A 24,368-nucleotide genomic window follows, 5' to 3' on the forward strand; every position below is an offset into this window, starting at 1 on the left:
CATAGTCCTTGGTAATTCAAGAAAGAAAAACATGAGGCACAATTATAGACCGTTATGATGATAGACCCAGACCTTGTAGGCAACTGGCCCATGAAAAGGGAGACAGGCAAGGCTGAGTGTCAGAGACAACAGGAATACCGTCACATAATATGGGTAAACATTCACCATGCTTCATTCCCCTACCTATGAAAAGAGTGAAGCCCATCAAGTCGTACATGTTCTATGTCCTTTGTTCATAACATAGGTTACACACTAACTTACACTTACATTTCCCAGTAATGTAAGATCTCTTCATCCTACAAAAACCTTAGAAGACACTTTGCTTTGTCTAAAAGTTATAGAGGTGAAACTCTGCATCAAACCCTACCTATAGCATTAATAACTTTCTTGACTAAAGGATTTGCCTCAGTCCCCCATTCTAAGGCCTCCTTTATTGCCTTCTCTCTGCTCCCTAAAATCTAACACTAAGATTATCCACTAAGAATTGTCTTCTTACATGACATGGAAAAAAATGCTCAAACATATTCTCATATTCTCTCTCTCTCTCTCTCTCTCTCTCTCTCTCTCTCTCTCTCTCTCTCTCCTTCCTACCTCCCTCCCTCCTCTTCCTTACTCCCTCCTTTTCTCCCTTCCTATCTTTCTTCCTCCCCTCCTCCTCCCTCCTCCCTCCCTCCCTCCCCCTCCCTCCTTTCCTTCCTTCCTTCCTTCCTTCCTTCCTTCCTTCCTTCCTTCCTTCCTTCCTTCCTTCCTCTCCATAGCTCCCCCTAAGATTTACACAGGCAAATAATAAGTGCATTATGTCTAAGGTTACAACGATCAAAAATCACTATGACCCAAAAGACATTAAGACAGATGATGAGGAAAACAATCATTCTAACTAATTTCCTCAGTTTCCAGTGGCTATGATAATTATTCTGGCAAAAGCAACTGAAGGGAAGCCAGGATTCAATTCTCTCAGGGTACAGCCCATCATGACAGGAAAGCCACAGTGGCAGGGCTCTGAAGGAACCATCCATGTCCCTCTAGTCAGGAGCATTGTGGGTAGAAACATTGAGAGAGCTGGCTGTTAGGAAGGACTACTGGGAACAGTGTCTTCCGGACATGAAAAAGTACACGTCCTCATGATTTCATGGCAGCCATGGCTAATTACCAAGACCCAGTGCGGTGCTTCGGAGGAAAATGTCCTCCTTAGGCTCATATATGTGAACGCTCGTCCCAGTCTGGCAGACCCGTTTGGGACTGATTAGGAAGAGTGATCTTGCTGGAGTGAAGTGTGTCAGCAGGGATAGTGACAGAAGTTTCGAAAGATGGCTCATTCCCAGGCTAGGCTTGCTCTTCCTCCACTTCTTACTTGTAGATCCATGTCTGCTCTCAGCTGTTCCTGCCCCATGCCTTTGCTTCTCCCTCATAGGGTCTAACGCCTGAAATCACATGACCCAAATTCAATGCCTTCCTTTATGGGTCGTCTTGGATATGGTGATTTATCACTGTAATAGAGAACCATTTTCCTCTCTGATTGTACAACATAGAATGAGATCACCTTATGCCCATAAAATATGTGGAATCCTGATTCTCCCAAGTCCTGACCTCTGATCTCTACTTTGTTTCTAATGACATCTGGAACATGGGAAAGAGATAATTTTAAGATTCTCTGGAAAAGCTTCCCTATCTTAATGTCAACATATTTCTAGGGACACTTCTCCGTGTTCTGGGGTCTGCTTAAGAAAGCATGCATAATCCAGGAATGAATACAGAATCCTTTCAGCCACCAGACGTTCACTAAAGCTGGCAAAGAACAGCTCATGTGACTGTCCCTGGCCCACATCCAACTTCATAAACATAAGCATTTGGCGGGCTGCCAGCTTTCTTTACAATTTTATCTGTCAGCCTTAAACCCGGGAGAAACTTCTGGAAGAGCTGTTTTCCTGCTGGCATTCTGACCAAACAGTGAGTTCTTGAGCTGTGAAGTGTGGAATTTCCAGAGGCAGCCCTGTCCACCCTCACCCTTGACCGTTCTCTCTTAAAGCTTATTTCTCTGCTAGCCACAAACTTTGTTAGTCGTCTTTCACTCGGTGTCTGTGACTTCTCTGTTTTACTTCTAATTGCATCTTCTTACTTAAAACATGTTCCCCATGCTGCATTCTAAACTGATCTGACAATCACTTCCTTTTAATGACAGCTTTAATCGGCTAACAGTGTAATTTTGAGTGTGGGTGGAATCAAGCATCAAATTATCATTTCTCCTCCTTCACTCACTCCTGCCTTCGTTGCACTGATGTGGCTTTTGTGCTTAACATTTTTGTTCCCTTTTGCTAGTTTGGTTTAGCAACTGTACTAAGGATGCTACCACACATCCTAGTTTCTACGTTCTATTCAGATCAAACAAGCTGTAGGAGGTCTGTAGTGGGTCCACAAGTCTAGAATTGTTTAAAAGGTCTCCAAATGATTTCCAGGGTAAGATGTTGGCATAAAGTATTTATCTATGCGAGACTTACATATGCGAGAATGCTTTCTAATATTTAAGCACTCTTACATGTCTTATTAATAAACACATTAGCTCTACAAAAGCTCTTCTCCATGTGCACAGGCTATTTTACTTCATGGAAACAGAAGTGAGACGTGTTGATTATTAAGTCCTTTGGAATGACCTGCCCAAAGCTGTAAAATACATGGATGAGAAAAGTACCTCCAAACTATTAGACTTGACTTCAACATGTCACTTTGTGTGTGTGTGTGTAAGTACATGCACATATGTATGTGTATATGATGTGTATATCTATGATGTTGTGTGAATTTATATATATTATATATATTTATAAATATATATAAATTCACACAACACACACATATACATATATGAATATGGATTTGCAAATATGGATGTGTAGATGCTAGAAAATAACCTTACATGTTAATCCTAGCCTTCTGCTTTGTTTAAGACAAGGTCTCTTTGTGGCTTTTCTATCATACTCTATACAAGCTACTCAGAACTCTTTTTACTTTGACAGATTTACCCACCCTTCTCTCTCCCTATGTGTGACAGTCCCCACTTTCTGCCTCTGTCCAAGGGGCATCTTCTGTAAATGGTGTTACACAGTACCTGTCTTTTAGTGGCTAGCTTACTTAAATTAGCACAATGCCCTCAATGCTCACCTATGTTGAGCCAGGTATCAGAATCCTTCCCGTTTTTAAACTTAAAAATCCACAACACAGGTATATTTACTCCATCATCTACCAGTGGGTCACCAGGTGACTCCCACTGATGGGCTACAGTGAGTAGATTGAGTGTGGAAATGTTTCCTTGGATCCTTGCCTTTTACTTCTCTTAAATACTAAAATGAGGATTTCAAGATTCCCTTTTTGGCGTTTTGAGTAACCGACTCACTCACCCTTCACCATAGAACAGTGGTTCTCACCCATCCTCATGCTGACTGCCTTGAATGCAGTCATGTGACCCCGGCCGTAAAATCAGGGCTTTTGCTACTGCGCAGCTGTCGTTTTGCTACTGTGATGAACTGTAAACATCTGATATGTGACCCCTGCGAAAAGGTTGTTCGGTGCCCAAAAGGGGTCACTTCCTACAGGTTGAGAAGCATTGCCGTAGACACTAGGCCGTTTCGCATTTTCACTACATGCACGCCAGAGTTCCAACTTATCTACATTTTCGGCATTTGTTCTTTCTTTCCTGTTTGTTTTCTTTTTTTTAATCGCAGTCCTCCCAGTAAGTGTTGAGTTCATACTGAGGCTTTACTGATTTGCATGGTTAATGAGTGATACAGAACATCTCTTCCTGTGCTTGCTCCTCGTCCCTTTGTATGTTTTCTTTGAAACGCTCCTATTCAATTCTATTGCAAAAAACATTTCTATTGTTACTCTATTGTTGCTGAATTGTAAATTACCTAAACGTTCTAAATGCTAACCTCTTCTCGGATAAGTCCTTCTCGAATATCTTCTTGAGTTTCCTAGGCTGCCTCTTCAGTTTGTTGAGTGTGAAAAGGAAGCATGTCACGGTCATTAAAATTTCATGAGCTTGGTTGATGCATAAATCAAAAGTCTGAAAACGTGAAGTTCCTACCACATTTAACCACTCCAAACCAAGAGCAGAGACAACTGAGTCCAAAACAGTAGTTTAAGATTGAAAAGTAAGAACCCAGTAACCTAGCATCTAGGTTCAGCTTCCGAAACTGACCGTGCGTCCAAGAAAGGAAGCAGGGTGTTTCACACTGCAAGCTTTAAATCCAGATTTGTGTTCTCACACTCACTTTTCCTAATATTGATTATCAAGGTAGCTATAATAATAATAATAATAATAATAATAATAATAATAATAATAAGTAGATATAAAGAAGCAAGGGAACCGGAGATGCTCAGTGGTTACAAACAAGTCCAATTCTTGCAGAGGACCTGAATTCAGTTTCCAACACCCATGTAGCAAATGCCTATACCTCCAGCTCCAGGGAACCTGATGACATCTTTCGGACTCTATAGGAATCTGTCCTCATATACAGATATATACACATAATTAAAAAAATTTAAAAAACACTTAAGAGGCAAGATGTGAAGCTAAGAGAAATAACAAAACCCCAATTTCCCATATTTTTTGTTGAGGTGCAAACCCAACGGGAAAGTGAGAAAACATGCGGCGAACAGCCACACTGGAACCGTGCCGGAACACGAAGCTCGGCTTCCCTTTTCTGCTGACCATGAAGCTGTTTTCCACTGGGAAACGGACATTGCGCGACTCGCTTTGATTTTCACTGAGAGCCTCGCTAAAACGCCACGCTTTAAGGATGGCTAAAAATAGGTAAGAATCTAATCTCTTTCAAAGCCACATTTGTTTCTTTAACAGCAAGTGTCAGAGAGGAAAGGATCCACAAACAAAAGGTAGATGTCCAGTAGCTAAAATTAAGCTGCCGTTTCCTTCCACCGTGCACCCTCAGTATGGCCGCTCCACTGTCTCCACCAAGGAGCTTCCTCTGTGGCCTGTTTTCCCAGGCTCTGCAGTGGAAGGGAGCGGCCCAGGTTCTTTGGGATGTTTATGTTGGAAAAGATCCCGTCTTCCGCCATGTCGCTGAACACAATGCTGTCTGCCCTCACTTTCTCCATCTCCAGAGAAGATGGGAGCCTCCCAAACACTAGAGACATCTGTGCACTTCCCCTGACCCAACGCTTTTTAAAAAGCCGTTCCAGGTTGCCGTACATGCCGGGCTGTAAAATGTCCACCTTTTAGCTGTGAATGGAGCCATCACAAGGCTGTCCACACAAAAAGCTGCCACAAATCTGAATAATTCCTTTTGTGCTAGTTTGGCTCATTAACCAAAAAAGTCAGGCATGCTCAATACCTGGAACATTCACAGTTTAATGGCACTTCTATGTAGAATATGGACTCAAAGACAGTATGGCTAGGCCCAAAGGATTACTTATTTTATTCTCCATTCCTGTCAAAGCTTGTGAAGTTTCAGATGATACTGTATGAGTACGTAGACTTAGAAATTGTGTGGAGTCAGTAAGTAAATGAAACCAGCAGCTCAGAAGCACAGATAACCACCTTTAAGCTACATTGTTACATGTGTTTCTAACGCTTTTGGTTATACTTACAGTAATAGGTTTACAATGTTATGCTTTTAAACAGGAGCTGTTTTTTTGTACACATCCACACATTTAATTAGTTCCGCCGAGTTTCGTTTCTTTAGCAACTTTGATCTTTCGTTAGTTCTCATTATATATATATATATATATATATATTTAAATATTTTAATAAAAATAGTTTTAAAAATAATATGAGTTTAATATGGGCCCCAGAATTCTTAAGTTTATATATCTTCGGAACCATCAAGCCATTTATTTAACACTCATTTATTTAACACAGTTCACCCAAAAGTCAGCCATTTCCTGTCCATATCATGCTCATTCTAGTTAGGTTTTTGACAAAGGATGCATGTGGAGGTAAAATGACTTTTATCCTATTTCTGCCAAGTGTTGGGGCAGTAATTGTATCTCTCAGACACACGGAGGGAGCTGCTGAGAGAGCTGATTGCACTGACAGCAGGAAGAAGCTGCTTCTCAAAGGCTTGTGAGTGATGTGCGATGTGGAGAGCCATCTCCCTGCAGCATTTATGAACGTCCTCAGCTCTTGAGTTTGACCCTCGCACAGCAAACAGACCTTCCTTGTCAGTGGTGAGTAAGCTCTCTCTTCCATCTCAGACCTCCCTGGACCTCTGCGTCTCCTGTCAGCCAAGGTCATGTGAAGTCTATTTATCGCAGCGGTACAATGCACATTGTTCTCCTGCCTCTCGAATGAAGAGCCGGCAGAGGGTGCAGACAGATCAGACCCAGACCGGCATGTTTTCCGCTCAGTCAAGTGACAGTTACACATCTCCGTGACACAACGAGCCTCACACCTCCAGTGACTATATGTAAGAAAGACATCAGGTAGTCTATGATGTGTCACTGACTGGCATGGCAGCTACTCTATGACCTCATTTCTTCTTTCTAAGCTAATTGTCCTCATTGGTAAAATGGAGACAGTAACCGTACACTGCTTAAAGATAGAACAACCATTAGGCTACATGGGATGGTGGTCATAAAAGGCTTTTGAACATTACAAAAGCTTGTTATTAAATCACCGTTACTATGTTTTTGAGACCTGGGGCCAGTCGGATGAAGGGAACTTTACTACGCCACAGGCAGGAGAAGGTACTGCCATTGAACATTCCTCTATCTGTAATTTGTCTAGTACAAACAGAAACTTAAGACTTTTTCAGGTTTCCGTTTCTTCATACTTCTTAGGTGGTATGTTAAAAGCTATATACTGGAGATATTACTAAAGAACTATTCAAATGTCTTTGTCTCCTAAGACTACATGTTTGGGGCTAAACGAAAAGGAAATCAAGGAAGGGAACCAAGAATGGCAAGAGAAGGTGGCTGCTTTGATTTCTTTTCCTGTTGCTGTGATAGAGACTATACCCGAGAGCAGCAGCAGAGAAAGGGTTTATTCCAGCTGAAGGGGATAACGCATGGCAGAAGTGCCAAGGCGGGGGGAGCTTCAGACAGCTGTGCACATCGTGTCCACAATCAGGAGCAGAGAGGGATGAACGCCATGTCTGTTCTCCTCACCTACGTTTATATAGTCAGGATGACAGCTAGGGAATGGTGTCAAGGGAAGTAGGAGGGTCTTCACACTTCAATTAGTTCAATTTAGATATGCCTCCACAGGTGAGACCGAAGTTCGCCTCTCTGGTTATTCTAGATTCTATGAAGTAGACAGCAGTAGCCATCTCACAGTCGCCCAGTGAGTCTTGCCCTCTGTTGGCCAAGCCTACAGGGACTCCACAGTACCATGACTTGCAAAGTCCTCCTCAGCCCCAGTAACCTTTTTGTAAGGCACTGTCAGTGACATGAGAAACACTGTATGCCATGCTATCAGAGGCAGCTGTGGTGGTGGTGGTGGTGGTGGTGGTGGTGGTAGTGGTGGTGGTTGTGGTGTTGATGGTGGTGGTGGTGAACTTCTCTGCTAACTCTGCCAGCTTTTCTGAGTTCTAACTCAAAAAGTCTAATGTCTCCTTCTCCTTTTTATTCCTCGTTTGAATATTAGACAAAAAATGTATTATTATAGTACAACTCTCCCTTAAACAACCATCTACCTATACTGAAATTCTGCTACATTAAAAACAAGAAAAAGCAGCGGCCTTTAGGGCTAAGTATATAGAATTCTTGCTTAGTATGCATAAATCCCCAGAGCTGAGTGTGGCGGGAGCCATACCAGCGATCAAAACTCAAGAGGTAGAAATGAGAGGGTCAAGAATTCAAGGCTACCCTTGACTGGGCCAATGTATTGAGTGAGCTGGAGGTCAGCCTAGGCTGTGAGACCCTGTCTCAAACAAGCAAACGAACAGAGAAAAGGATCGACCTTGAAGTCTAATGGTAAATTAGGCATCTCAATTCTCAATAAAGTATTGCTTTGGGAGTGCCCTCAGAAGTTTAAGATTTTCGTAAATATTCTATCCACTAAATCAAAGAAGTGGTGATTTTTTTAGTTAATTTTCTAACATCTACGATCATTCCGTCTGTTCACGTGCTGTGAGACATTATGTGTCCATGTGCAGGCTTAACCAAAGCCTGAGAATGAATGGCATTTCTGGTGTCGGAGCAGAGCTATTCACCAGTATTTTTGACCAAATAAGGAACACATTAACAGAAAACCCTACTTTGGGTGATACTAATGCCCAATCATAAAACAAGCTTTTACCATATTGTTTTTTATAGTTAACACTGCTAATTATTTTGGAACTCAAGGTAAAAAGTCCAAGCTAATATCAAAAATCCCTGTCGTGTTGTGAGTTTGTGGTGCCAAGCATGGGAATGCAACATTTCAAATAACAAGGCATACAGGAAAGTCTTGATACCTTTAAAACATTTTCTTTTTATCATGATTAAAGAGATAAATAGTTTGGTGGGCATAAAAGTTGGGGCATAATAACTATGTACTTAGAAAAGGAGGCAACAGTTGTTCATTATGTGTTTGTGTGCATAATGATAAATTAAATTAGACAATTAGCATTATCTGGAAACATCTAAAAATGTTCCTGATCAGCTGACAGAAATGAAAGAACAGAGTGGATTACTCTGTGATACACACAGCTTTGGGCAATTGCAGGCGTCAGCAGACTATGGGGTACTGTTGCAGTCTTTACTGGGGAAGGAAGCTACCTGAAGAAGAATGTCTTGTTAATAGTTTTCTACAAGGCTTGATAGACAGGACTTGGGAAGAAGGGCAACCCTATTCTTTACGACTCTCTGAAGGTATGTGATAGTAGTGTTTCGGTCCTTTGTGGTTACCAACCAAAGATAAACATAATAATAAAAGCAACCCTATGGTGAAGACTCACAAGACTGACTGGCTGGTGAAACTTTCCAGACAGTGGAGAACTGGACTCTGCAGATGCAGAACGGAAATTATCTCGGGCTCTGTCAGTGCCTCCAACAGTCACCTATCACCCACCTCTGTATGTGACCTAACAGTCTTTAGGTAATCAGATGAAACATTTGGAATATATTCACGTTGTTCCTCATCGACACCTTGAAGGTGTAGCAGACATTTTCTATTCTGCTGTAATGTGCTTACCTGACATCGCCCCTACCCGTGGATTGGCAGAATGCTTTATGACTTTTTTTTTGTTTTGTTTTGACTAAAGTTGGTGTAGCCAATCTTACCATGAGATATATCATTTGGGACAACTAGAAAACAGGCCGCAGTCACTTATATTTGGCTGAGAACCAACTGATTTGTTTTCCTTCCTTTTCAAAAAAGGCTGTGTTTCTCATCAACATAGCTGAGAAAGGAAAATATCACTAAGAAGGGGAAAGATGCCAATATTGTTTAACACGCGAGTCTGTTTCAGGGTGACATTTTATCATATACCTGATACTTTGTAGCCAAAAAAAATTTTGATTTTTAAGTATACTTGATTTAACTCTGGCTAGATTGTAGAACCCTACCATGACACCCTTTCGTCCTCTGCCCACCTCTACCTGAAAGTTCACCATAATAGCTTAGGGTCGATGTCATGATCAGAGCAATGGACTCTGAAGAAAGGCACTCTCCTCCCCCTAAAGAGGTCATGCCCTCTGCCAACTCGTTTTCCAAAATGCTCTACATTAAGATTTTTATGAAGGTGGCATTGCTTATTTTGCAGCTCCAACATTTTTGGGAAACTTTCTTAAAAATTACTATCTTCGAACATAAATAGTGATGGTCAAATCCTGAGTATTTAATTAGGTAAGAGACTTAATATACATTTTTACAATTCAGGTAAAATGGAACATGGGGAAGTTAATCTATCTTTAAGGCACTGACAGTTAAAATTTGAATTCTGCCACCTGGTTGATAAGACAAACAGTCGTGTAAACACGAAAACTTAAGTACTGTCTGTCATAAGCTGCCCACATCCTGAAACTGAACATTTTCCTCTGATGCAGGATTAGTAGCAGCTACATATAAATTAGGTTTTCAAAGAAACAACTTACCTTTAGATGGAATGAAACTCATAAAAAGGAACTGATGTCCTTCCCAACAACTGATTAAAGAGACGGACAACATATTTTCAGTGGTTCCTTTCCCAGAAATTGGTAAATAACAAAATATATTTCATTTCACAAAGAAGCATGTTCGTAGGAAAGGCTTAAATGCAGGCTGTGCTTCACTCACATACTTTGAAAGGGAAACAGTTTCCAGCAACCAATCTCTCAACTCATTCTGTGCCAAATAAAACAGATTTCAGTGGAAGCTTTTACTGCTGCAGAGAGGCTCCGCTTGCTCTGCAGGGGAGAATGTACTGTTTATTTTCCATTTAGAGTTCCCGATTCTCCAGTTACTATATGTTTTTCTGCTCTAGCAGATGATCCGGTACGAGTAACTAAATTAAATTCAGAAAAACAAAGCATAACATCTTTGTATAGAAGACAATTTTGAAACGCTGGTGTACCGTCTATGCTTCACCCCATTAAGGTTCCTTATTGAAGGAAAGCTTTTTACATAACCCTGGTTTCAGAACACATATATCTTCTCATCACTAAAGAAATATGTATCCCAACCAAAAGGAAAGAGGCGACTCGGGAGTACCTGGAAATGGCTAATGCTATCAATACATCTGGGCGTTATGAAAAAGTACACAATGTAAACTGATTAAAAAGATGGACCATGGTCCCAGGAAACGGCTTCACATAGCTGTTCCATTGTTCTATAGAGTGTGGGACAAACTGATGTGCCCCCGTGACTGAATTTCTTTTTGTCAGAACACAGCTGTAGTATCATAGAAATCTTAAAAGAAATGACTGAGACCAAAAAAAACAAAATCAGAACATCTTCTAAAATGTGTTGTATTATAGGATTTTGAGATAAATTTCTAGTGGCCTGAATGGAATAAAGGGCCTATGGCGGGGGTCAGATATGGTTTCTGATATACAAGGTTAAGAAGGCCTCTGGAAAAATACAGATCTCTACAGGACAGGAAGACAGACAAATAGACGATACCATGATGGTTAATCTGCACGGTCAATTTGACCTGATTTAGAATGACCCTAGTAACGCACTTCTGCTTGTGTCTATGATGTTGTCTCCAGGAAGGTGTCACTGAGAGAAGATGTGCACTAAGTGTGGATGGTACCATCCATGACATGAGGTATAGACCAGAGGGAAAAGGAGAGCTGTGCACCGGCTTACCACTCGCTGCTCTCTGGATGCAATGGGACAGATGTTCAAGTTCCTGCTGCTATGGCTTCCCTGCCATGATGGACTGCATCCTCAGCGTGCAAACCAAAATAAACCTTTGCAAATAGCTTGTCATTTACAGGTGTTGTCACAGCCATGAGAAAAAAAAATGACTGAATCAGTTGTCATTAAGACATTAGGGCCCACTCAGAGTAATCTGCAGCTGTATCAAAGACCCGAGGCAAAGCCTCAAATGTTGGTGGAATGGACATAGTTTCTAGTATATTTAAGTATGTTGTCAGGAAAAGCCATCTTATGACTAACGTAAAAATGATTCAAACCCAAAAAGCGTCAATGTTCTGATGTTCTTAAGAGGAGTTATGACACAGAGACAAGAGCGAAGGTTGCCAAGGCACCAGGCAAGAAAAAGAACGGGAAACCCATCGGAGAATAAGTGTTCAAGGGTGTGCTTTCTGCCCTGGAATCTGGGGTGCAGGGTCAGATCAAGCAATGCAGTCAAGGAAGAGAAAGGCATCCGTCATTCTCAAGTTGCACCTTAGCACTGGATGATGATGCAGAGCTTGAAAGAGTCAAAAGCATGAGCCCCGCTGAGATACCCCAGAGAGAGGTACTGTCCACACTTCATCCAGCTGAGGATGGGTTTAGACAGATAAAACTTTATGGATTTTTTTTCAGCGCTTTGTTCAGACCTTGGAAAAGAGAAGTGATACATGGCTACCACCTCCCCAAACACACTTTCAGGTGCTTAAATCCTACCTTTCTGTCTGTCTGTCTGTCTCTGTCTCTGTCTGTTTCTGTCTCTGTCTCTGTCTCTCTGTTTCTGTCTCTGTCTCTCTGTTTCTGTCTCTCTCTCTGTCTCTCTCTCTCTCTCTCTCTCTCTCTCTCTCTCTCTCTCTCTCTCTCTCTCTCTCTCTCTGATACTCTGTTTCCATAGACATCTGTACTTTTCACTAACATTTCACCTTTCCCCTTAATGAAAGGTTCTCTTTGGCAAATACCATCTGCTTCCATCACAACTTCTAGCTTTTGGGCCACAATTAGGACAAATGATGATTGATTATGTGACTGTAGTACCACAGTATCCTGAGAACCGGTCGTAACCGACTGAGCCTCTTAGCAGCCAATGAACAGGAATACTCAGTAAAGGGATGGCTCCCGTCCTAGCAGAACAGAGTATGACTGTGAGATTTCATCATGCCACTTAGAGGAGAGTGGAAATTAAATGTATGGGTTTTTTTTTCTGGGACTCTCTGTTTAATAAATTGGGAGTGCAGTTACCTGAGACGTCAGAATATGAAGTTAAAAGTTTATAGTGTTATGTGGTTCCCTATTCCTGGTAAGAGTGGACCAGACATATCAAGGAATGCTTCTAGGTGTCAGCAGGTAGCTGAAGAAGTAAAGAGGAGGAGTAGAAACCAGAGCTTACGTGGCTGACTGCTCAGGATGTGATCTATGGGGCCATGTCTAATGACAGAACACCTTAGAAGGCTTTATGCTGTTCTGAAGACAAACTCAAGGAAGGCTTCTTAAATACAGGTCCTATGAAATAAACCGTGTATCGTTATTTAAAACAATTTAATATGCACGAGTCTCCACTGTCTGTGAATCTGAATGATGTGGAGCAGTCAGCTTCCATACTTCACCTGCTTCACGGGTTTAAGCATTCTCTGAGTACCTTTATTTATGTAATTACTCATAAATGATCTCTGTGACACCACCAAAATTTCAGTGCTAAAATAAAACACATGTTCATCTCCAAGCACTGGGTCCTTAAGAACCAAAGACCCCAAAATAACTTCCTAACTTAGTAACTGGAGCAGAGTGGTGTCTCGCTTTTACTTCTAAATAAAGCTCAGATGTTCACATCGCGCGAAAACCTCAACAGTAAAGAATTCAGCATTTCCAAGGATCTGCAGTGGAGTTAACTGGGTCAGTGAAAAGATGCTTTAGTGTGAGAGGTGCCATCGTCCTACCTTTTCTGATACCTTGTCTTGACCCAGCAGCCCGGGACTTGGAGGAGGAGGGGCTCTGCGCTTCTTCATGTCTGACTTCATAGACATTCCAGAGATGTTGCCCAGTGAGAGGGAGGGACCCAGTGTCAGGGACCGAGAATGCAAGGATGGTGAGTTGGGTGTTGTTACACAGCCCTGTAGGGGAAGAGACAGACAAGCCCTCATCAGTCAGATCCTTCTTCTTGAAACCACCCATTCGATCTTCTAGTGGTGTCCGTTCCTACTAGTGAATAGGAAGTAGTAGGGCAAAATTCTCATTACTATTCTCCTGGGAAGCCTGTACACTTTTTTGCTTGTTTGTTTGTTTGTTTTTTGTTTTGTTTTGTTTTTTGAGAATTTTGAGTGTGAGTACTGTATTTACATTGTTGGTGCCTTCTCTTTCCTCCCTGTAATTCCTTCTGTGTTTCTCCCAACACTTCTCAAATTCATGACCTCTTTTTCTTTAATTATTGTTGCACACATGCACACACACACACACGCACATATAAATACAACCTGTTGAGTTCATTTTCTTTTCTTTCTTTTTTTTCTTTTTGCAAAATAAACCATGTTTATTTCCCGCAATAATTTCTGTAAATTATTACAAAGACAAAAATTGCTAAACTACAGCATATAACTTTTCAATATTTAACCAGAATACTTGTAATAAATATGCATCCTGACGCAAGAAAAAGCTACTTTTTTTGGTTTTGATTTTGTTTTGTTGTTGTTGTTGTTGTTCTTGGGGGTTTTGTTGTATTCTTTTTTTTTGTTTTTAGCTCATTTTCAGTTACTCAGATGTATGTGTTTAGGGCTGCTTGGGCCTGAACTACCTATCACAGCTCATCAGATGGATTCTCCTCCTCTCTATTCACTTCCCAGTCCTTCCTTATCAACCCTGCACCTGTAATCTCCCTCCACAAAAGAAAATAATAAATAAAAACAAAACATCTTGATGTAGAAGTTGTGATGTGCCATGGTGGGTTGTTACACAGAATACCATTTTCCCCAAACCGTTCTTCTAACCTCCGGAAGCTATATGAAAATGTAATGGTATATCGGAAGTGCTATATGTTGAAGGCTCTCAGACCAACAGTGTAGGGCTTGGTAGCACTAGCTAGTGAACAAATATATACCTGCCACCAAACACACAAAAGAGTTGGTTTCTAGAAACAATTTCCATCCTTAAGAAATGACCTTAATAGTTTCTTTCCATCGTCTGCTGCTCAAGCCTTTCTTAAGAGAAAAAGAAGAAATCTCTATGCAGAAAAGGCACTTAGAGAACTCTAATTTTGGATTAGAAACAAAAAGGCAGCCATGCCCCAAGCTGTACTGTCACTCACACTGATCTTTATCTATAGCTCGAGTCATCCTGGATGTGTTCCACATAAAGTCAATACAGAGAAAGACAAAGCCACAAACTAGGGAGATATTGTCTGAGTTTTGATTTCTGGCTTTGCCACCACCAGCCACATAACCGTGGGCAAGTTTTAATTTGTCTCCGTAACAGTTTCTCCCTTTCACAACTGAAGTGAATAGCTCTGACATAACAGAACTATCATTGTGAACTACATGAGTTACTACATGTAATCAAGCGGGAAAGAGTTCTTGGCACATAGGGAGCATTCAGAATGCTTAAACGCTTATGATTATGTAATGCCTTGTCTATCTTTCTCTCCCATTTTATATATGTGGGCTCTGGGAAGACAGTGACTGTCTCTTGATTTAATCACTGCCTTGTCCTCCGCACTCATCGTTCCTACAGCCTGTAAGGCTCATGAGCTTACATCACTTGAAATGAATGGATGGTGCTTGAAGCTCTGGGAAACTCTGCTTTCACATTTAAATTGATGGATAAGGTTCCCAGTGACCAACTCATTCCCCATGCGTAAAATAAATCTACAGCTGAACATGGTGGCACAAGCCTGTGATTCCAGACACTGAGAAGGGTGAAGCGGATGAATTGTGAGCTTGAAACTAGCCTGAGATACACAGCAAGACCTTATCACATAACTGTTTTAATTAAAGAAAGGAAATATGTAAAAGACACTTAAAGGAGAAAGCAACCACCTAGTTACTTTGGTCAATCGTAAATTTTATTATTCAATTTCCTGAGAAAGAACTTTAGCCTTAGGTTTCTTTGACCTTAATTACAAAAGCTTTGGTGGTTTGAAAAGGCTCCCATACGCTCAAACATGTGAATGCTTGGTTCCTAGTTGGTGGAACTGTTTGGGAAGGATTAGGGGGATTGGAGCAGGCATAGTCTTGGAGGAAGTTATATCATTAGGTGGGCTTTGAGGTTTCAAAAGCCTGCCCCATTCCAGTTAGCTGTTTCTCTCTGTTGGTTGTTGTCCTAACATGTAAGATCTCAGGTACTCACCACCACCATGTGTGCCTGTCTGCTGCCATATTCCCTGCTCTGATGGTCATAAAGTAACCATTTGAAACTATAGGCAATCCCCCCAACAACTCTTTGCTCTCTAAGTTGCCTCCAACTTGTCCTTCGAAAACCACAAGAACACGGGACCTAAGGGTTCTGGTAAATGAAATATAAGAAGCAAACCAGAGAAGGAACTCAGTGACTAGAGCTGTGAACATGTTTTACTGGTATCAAGTTGACTCAACTATTTCCAAACTTAAGAGGAGCACCAACTTCAATTTTGCTTACCAGTAGCATGTAGCCAGAAACATAGACACCAGGATCATACAAGCTGCTTAACTGACTTATATATAAAGTCGGCTGATCACACACACACACACACACACACACACACACACACACACACACACACACACACACCCCTACATTTGAACATATTTAACACACAGTATGGGCACAAGCTCACATGCTGTCATTAGGGAGGTTGGTTTCACTCAATGGGAAGAACACTAAACTCCTGTACTGCTTGGCACCCCAGTATCACTCATGCCATTCTAAGGATGATGTATTTCACAATTCTGTATCTTTTCAGTCTACCCTATCTAATCATGTGCAATGCTTTACTTCCTCTGTCCTTGGTGTTCACCTCTAACGACGCTTACCTGACTAACCACTAAACGCGCCTGTGAGATTACCTCGTTCCTTCAAATGTCCTGCACCTTGTATGAAGGTCTATGCAGCCTTTTTCCTTTAAAACATTTTATAAGAATCATACCGATTGCAAATAGCCTGTTGGTTAGAGGTGGGGTTTTGTATCCACTACCTCTTGTCAGTTCTGGCATTCTGTCTGGTTTGATCATGTATAAATGTGTACCATGTGTGTGTCTGATGGCCAAGGAAGTCGGAAGAGGACACCAGATCCCCTGAAACTAACTTACAGAGAGTTATGAGCTTCCTGTCATATAAGAGCTGGGAAGCAATTCCAGGCCCTCTGTGAGAGCAGCAAGTACTCTTAACCCTGAGCCATCTCTCTAGGCCTAAAGCATTGAGTACTTCATTTGGATTTTAATTTTAATTTGCTTTGTTATTGTATGATCGTTAGACACCCATTTTTACAATTTTCAACAGAATGTGCATTTTATATCATTTAAAGCTTTCCTTTATGTTATTTTCCTCATGTAGGAATTTTCTGGAGGGTCTTTTTAAAGATGTTCTGTGCGGTTAATTTTTTTTTTTCTATTTTGGTTTCTTTTATTACATGAATCTCATTTATTTTGCTGAATAAAAGTCTTGAATTAATTTTAGAATAATACTCTGAAGATTTTATAAATGTATTTTTAAAAGTTGAATTGTGTTAACATGGCAGGTAGGTTTAGCATGTCTGCTGGAACGGATCCTACCTGGATCTGACACAATTCCGGGTATCAGGTAGACACCAGGTTTTGCTCCTGTTCTCATCCCAGTGTAGGACACCCAGCATTCAGTATTCTCCTAAGGCCTTCGGACACACAGCATTGCCTGAGGTTATCACAATCACTTTAAAATGGTCATATCCCCCCTGAGGTACCTTGACCATCCTCAGCACGTTAACAACTCCCTGCTGGAGTGTGTAAAGAGAAGCAATTCTCCAGGAGAAAGCAGGATGCTCCATTGCCTTTTAGTCTGGAGGTGGGACAAAGATGGGACAAAGGGAACAAACCCCAAGTGCCATTTCACAAAGAGTCAAGCTAATTCTTTGTAAAGATTAAGGCCAACCATGGCTACTCAAAGTCAAGGAGCCACACTGAGCTCCACAACTCACAGGCTAACTGGTCTACTTCTGACCAAAGTCTACTGGCTTTGGGGAAGTATGCTCTATTTCTTCCCACACTAAATAATGGGGCGTAGAGCCGGGATACCACCCATGACATGAACTTAGGTGGACACTCTTTTAGATGCCGAGTCTTGAAACGATAGAGAGCCCTTGATTAGAAATGAGAATCACCAGTCGCCCACCCTCAAATAGCACTAGCTATTCTCCCCTTACTGCTATTCTCCCCTTACTGCTATGACCAATGCATACCCTCAGAGCGCAGTAGAATGAGACTGTTAAGAATCCCTGAGCCAACTAAAATTCTCAGGTCATTTAGCATAAACTACCACGAGACCTGGACTCCCTCATTTTCTGAACTCACACGAAACTTTCCAAACTTAATTCACTGATTTATACTGATTTCACATGAAATCACGGAAACTCAAGATCTATACAAATTTTGTCTCTCAGCTCCAGTGTGTGACCCACTGGTACACTAAATGCTTGTGCCGGAATGAGATACATGTGGACATCTCTTTCCAGCCACTACAGAAAGATAAGACAAGTTTCACGTACCACACCTAGTCTGCTCTTTTAAGTGTTTCCACAGAACACTGGCCGGGGTAGGAAAGCAGAGAAACTGGCAAACGTGTTCTGAGGTTTCCTGATCCTCTGCCTCTTAAGTCTTCCTGCCCCCTCTTTCAAAATGTTCTGTGAGTCTTAGGTGTAGGACCTGTTTTGTATATTGTTTTCCATTGGGGCTGGGCTCTCCAGCTCTGCACTTTGATTCCTTGTGGCTTTCTGTAATGGTCTCTGTCTGTTGCAAAGATAAGCTTCTTGGATGAGAGGTGAGGAATTCACTTCTCTGTGGGTCCAGGAACAAGTATTTAGAATGCAGTGAGAGCCTATGCGGGCTTAATAAAGTGATAGTTGTAGGTTCCTCTCCAAGATTCCTGACCTCATTACCCTATGTAGTTGGCCAAGTTTTTAATACCGTATAGATTTCCCTCTTGCAGATCTGAAGTCTAATTAGAGAAGCCACCAAGGTATGTGTGACAGGAACGCACCCATGTAAGCATCCTGGGAAAATCAGGAGCTATAACCATAAAGTCTCACTAACATGATCCAAAATTGAGGTAAGCAAGGACAACGGAAACGTTAATATGGATGAGTGACAGACAGACAGAAAGGCCTCAACCCTACACAAAGAACTATAGGAACTAAGGAATAATGGGGGTGGGGAAAACAGTCTTCTTCAGGGAAGAGCACACCAAATGGTCAGCCCTGAAAATACATATACAAGCAGCGTTATGCACACTAAGTAGGCAAAGCTTATGCATTTACAAATGAATTATATATGCACGCCTTGTATACACAAGAATTAATGAATTAATGCAGAAAGAACCACCAATTTGAGAGGCTGTAAGGAAGAGTACGTTGGAGATTTTGGAGGGAAGAAAGGAAAGGGGGAAATAATGTGATCATATTACTATCTCGAAAAACTAAAAAAAAAAAATTTAAAACGATAGATTAAGGCTCTGTAGTAAAACCGCGTGTAGTCTTCATGATACAGGAATATTTCACAAAGCAACCAAGAATATACTAAGATATTCAAGGTCAATTTTAGCATACCTACAATAATGTCCGCCAAGTTCTATTGCTTCTTCAAGAATATATTACCAGGCTTTAGTATAAAATGAAAAACAAATTTCATGCTAGAAAAAAAATTAAAGGGGCAAAGTCTAAGCTTCCTTGATGAAGACATGAGCATAGTCATTAAAAAAAAAAAGCCATTATGTGCTAATCAGCCTCATTGCAGCCAAGATCAAGAACTCACAGCAAGACACGCTGGGGACATCCTCCCACATGCACACCAACACCAGCACCTGCAGGGACCTGAGTACACTCTGCAACTCAGGGACATCAGCAGACAGTTCTTCAACGGCTTTACAGCCATGCGTAGCTCACATAACATAAGATCTTTGGGAAAATATACTCTGACTCAAGAAAAAAAAATAATGTTTAATTAACACACTCTACAACTTTGCCATGAAGGTTTAGACAGTGTTTGAGGAAACTGCTAAACTCTGAAATGGCAAGGCTGCCCTTACAATAAAATGTCCCAGGATTGGCTGCTAGGTACGTGCACAAAAGGAAGCATGGCGACTGCTCTAAGGTAGCAGTTAACTTCTGGTTTAGGAAAGAACTTCAGAAGAAGGGCCATTTCAGCTGTAAGTAAAAAAAAAAATCTAGTCTCTGCCACAGTGGAGGAGTTAATATCCATGGCTGTGTAACAGCTGCTCAGACACCCACTCCTCAGATGACCCGGGATTTAGTATGAATCCAATGTAGTCAGTGGCAAGGTTCACCTTCCGCCCCCTTGTCTGGCCTCATGAGAAGTTCCTGACAGCTGCTCCAGCATTTATCCCTGCAGAGTTCACTGATTCTCTATAGAAACCATCTTTCTCCAACACCTTAGCACATTTGGCAAACCAAAGGCAAGAGAGAAAGGAATAAACTGTTAATTCCTTTGTTCAAGGCTCCCAGATTTTTTTTTTTCTTTTTAAGTGCTGTCAAATCACAGCTTTAAGCTTTTCGCTAGCCTCTCCATTCCTGAAGTACTTTCTTCTGTTGTTAAAGTGAAGCTGGCAAAGGCCAAAAATACTCTGAAATTGAAAGGAGCTTTCTATGCAGGCTAATGGAAGCACGAATCAACTTGGACACAGTATCTTCTCCTCTCCTTGGAATATGGATGCCGTGGAGAACTGGTAGCCTTGGAGGGGAACAGGATGGAGATGGGCTGAGGGGCATTTCTGTTTCTTTGGCCAGACAGGGAAATAATTTCACTGACCCACCAGACCTACAGCTCAGGCCTACAGCTGCAGCTGGATGGCAAGATTCCTCAGAGTAGACAAGCAGGAACAAACTGAACGTGGGTCAGAGGCCTCATTAGGAAGGCTCATTTTTATATATGTTAATATGTTACATATGTGCTATAGTTTTGCACTCATAATATCAATTTTACCCACCCATAGAGTTGACTCTGGATTCTGGTTGATCCTCTTCTGTGTGCCTTGGAATGTAGAGGATTTACCAGACAGAGACCATTTTTAGACAGACGCCCAAGGGATAAATAGTTGTGTGAAAATCGGTCTTGCCTTTGAGGTTATACGGCTGTGCTTTCTAATATATTACTGTTGAGTTTATTTCCTTGCTAGCAATTGATTATTGTTGCTAGCAGGATTACCAGCATATAATTTTTGCCTAAGCTGGAATAGCACAGAAATCAGAAGGAATCGTCTCTACTCTGAGTCTAAAACATGAGAACATTATCTCGTCCTACCTTTCCTGGATGATGATAACTCATGGCTGAGGTGCTGCCTGGAACGATGTGGTGCTTTGAAAATTGCTGCTGAGTACGTCTTGGTTGATGCCGTTTTTAACAACACGCTCAATTACTTAAAGCCACATAGGCAAGTTTTTAATCTTCCTATGGAGTAGATTAGCCAAGTAGCCACTAAACTCAAAATATTTCTTCTGATCTTCCAGTTTGTTGTCACCAGGAAAGGGAAGTGAGGGACAGCAGGGGCAGACATAGAAAGGGGATTTGGGCAACTTCAATTCACAAAAAGGGGGTGGTTCCACCAGCTGAACACCCAATGCCTCTCCCTCTATTTTGTACCAATATCTGTGCTAAGACAAATGCTATTATCTCCCAGGCCCTTTGGTAGCTATACAAAAGGTGTTCCTAAACCGTCCAATCAAATGGACATGTATTTCTGTATTCTCTAGAGAGACACCCAAACCAGAGTCACCCCGGGAAACAGGCTGTCTGCTAAGAGGCTGCTGCCTCCATGTCTAACCACTGCAGCATCTCAGGCACTGTGAGAGAGTCTGATCTCAGCCTCTGAATTTTGGAAACATACTTGTTACAGCAGCCTCTCTTTCTCTATTATGGCGGCCACCGTGAGAGGTTGCTCCTGAAGGAGACTATGGCATAGTTTTATGATACTTCCCTAAGTAGAAGTTTATTGAGGTTGCCCACTGGACCTAAGAAGATAAGAACAGACGGATAACTGTGAACCACAATGGAAGAGGCTTCACGGTAGCTAGCAAGTGAGGCCACGAAGCAGAGAGGCGCAAAAGCTCCAGAAAGAAAGCAACATAGTTGCCATTACAGTGTTCAGTGAAAGAGGTGATAGTTTAAAGGAAACACTAGACCTGAAGGAATGGTACTCAAACAAACAAAAAACAAAACAGTGTCCTGGTGATTCTCCGAAAGCATTAATTACTATGTAGCCTCCCCCTCCTCTGCTTCTGCCATACACATTCTCTGCAGGCCACGGGACAGCCTCTTCCTCCCGAGAATCGGCATTCTCACTGCAGTGAAGCAGGGGTCACCAGCGGCATCTGGGTCTGGCTCACTGGTATGTGTGCCTGGTTATCCAGACATCGCTCCCAGTGGGTAGAGATGGTAGTTCTGGAGAGGAATGGGTACTCGGTTTTCCCAGAACACAATGTAATAATTGAATACATTGCTCTATCCTTTTAAATAGGAAGTCTCATTCCAGATCTCTGCATTGAAACCTGCTATCCAATTATGACAGGAGTTTCAGAATTAACAAATCCTTTCTGTGTGCATCACAGCTTTGCTGAAGCACTGTGACCTGCTTTAGGATACAAACACTAACAAATTGGACCCCAAATCAGTTCTCATTGTCTATACTTTGAATATATTGTTACATGTAATCAATGGCTCTATTCTAGTTTCCAGCTACTGCACTGTTTAATGCGACTGGGATTAGTGAATGCAATATTAATAAGAGAAATAATAGTAAATGGCGCTTGCCCGTTAGCATTAAAATCATTTATTTATGTACTACCAAATGGCTCCAATGCTTGAAAGGAAAAGTAGGCTGCAATTGGTTGTTGAAGTCGGAAGATGACCCAAACAACCAAAAGCAGAGATAGACTTGGCGCAGTCAAACCCGTATAGACGGCTGGAAAGAGGAACTCAGTATCACTGTTTGCCAGTGTCATTAGATATACAGTATACAGAAGATAACGTTTTCATAGATAGTGACAAACAGTTGTATACATAGTTCATGGAAGTCCATGGCTTTTTTTTTCTGCAAGTCAATAGATAAATACTCAGAGGAAGATATCTATGGAGTATTACATACTAAGTAGAGTCAGCACTTGATTTAATGGGACATAAGCAGACCACCACCTTCTTACTCTTATGTAAGTCATCTATTTGGCTTGTTTGATTTTACTCAAGGCATTGATTCTGGGTCCATTTACAAAGATTTCTACGGAGGAAAACCTATTGCCAGCATTCAATACCTTTCCATCTGCACATGAGAAAGAAGATTCACATCACTTTAAATAGAGAGAATGGAGGAAGCCTCACAACTCTTGTGTGTGTATGTGTGTGTGTGAAAAACACATACATACACAAACATACATACATAGAAACATACAAAACACATACAAATACATGCATGTACACAGATATACAAACACACACATATAAACATACACAGAGACACATAAACACACACATATACACACAAAACACATAAATACACACACGCACACAGACACATATAAATACATATGAATACATACATTAACACAAATATAGACACACAGAAAACACACATTGACATAGACACACATATAGACACACATGCACACAGAAACACACACATATAAACATATACATATAAACACACACAGGCACACATATACACACATATAGAAAACATACACAGATACACACACAGATACACACCTATAATTACACACATACACACAAACACACATGCACACATATAAAACACACACACAGATATCACTCACACAGACACACATGTATAAATACACAGAAACACCCATATATACACACATATAAAACACACACATAAATACACATACTAAACAAACACACAGCCACACACATAAATATGCACATGCACACACACAAACATATACAAACATACACACATACAAGCACAAAGAAAAACGACATACAAAATGTTTCTAGTCCATCTAAGACAGAAATTCATTATGCTAAAAGAAAACAAATATTAAAGACAATGCAGTAACTTAGGGATTATGATTACATGCATAGTTTTACTTAAAATCCTGAGACAAAAAGTTGGAATACATAGATAACAATAAGTAAGAATGGTTTCAAGTGAGGAGGCTGAACAATTTCTTTCTTACCCTTTTATGTTTCGTGATCTTCTTTCCTTTCAAAAAGAGAATCTCCCCAGAGTATCCATGAAGTAGTTATTGCCCAAACTTACCAAATTATCACAGCACAAATGTCAATGTCATTCCTGGTGAAATATCCTTTCTGAAAGCTCAACCCAGTTATCTCTCCAAAAGGAGACACCTAGCCCCACAGGGGGCATGGCAGGAACTATCGCACAGCCTTATGGGAGGCCGCCCTTCAAAGGAGTTTTGCTCTCTAATTACAGGTGCATGGCCTCACTCAGCTGAAAGCACTCTTAGTGAGCCAAGCTACAAGCGAGTCATTCTGACTGTGACATAAAAACAATTCTTTGATCTTCCTTACCACACAGTAGAGGTCAAGTATGGAGCGGTGATAGGTCACACATTCAGCCTATCTCTAGATGTGTATTTCCAATAGTAGCCATTAATACCACCCTTCCCACACATATATACATCCCAGGTGCATGCTCACATGTGTGCACACACATGTACGTCGTGGCCAATGTTAAGCACATAAGGGCAGGCTTCCAAATCACAAAGGAGTATGGCCGAAGAACTGGAAATTTTACTCCTTAGCCCTTTGTCTCCATTTCTTTTCAACTTTTCTACACTTGAACTAGAAGTCTTGATGTCCCCTTAAGTTGAAGCTCCCCTCAGATAAGACTCAGAATGGGAATTCAAGAGAAGACTGGAGCTTACATGTTCAGGCCTCCCTTTTCTCCCACTTGGAGT

General features: G+C 41.3%; 1 protein-coding gene across 1 annotated transcript in view; it reads right to left on the reverse strand.

Moving 5' to 3' along the window:
• Cobl (cordon-bleu WH2 repeat protein) overlaps positions 1-24,368 on the reverse strand; it is a 236,064-nt gene that overhangs the window by 93,929 nt on the left and 117,767 nt on the right. Inside the window, exon 7 of the mRNA XM_032916836.1 lies at positions 13,204-13,377. Within this exon, the coding sequence (XP_032772727.1) occupies positions 13,204-13,377 (174 nt within the window). The remainder of the gene's footprint in view (positions 1-13,203; positions 13,378-24,368) is intronic.

Source organism: Rattus rattus, chromosome 11 (assembly GCF_011064425.1).
Source record: "Rattus rattus isolate New Zealand chromosome 11, Rrattus_CSIRO_v1, whole genome shotgun sequence".
Taxonomy (NCBI): Eukaryota; Metazoa; Chordata; class Mammalia; order Rodentia; family Muridae; genus Rattus; species Rattus rattus.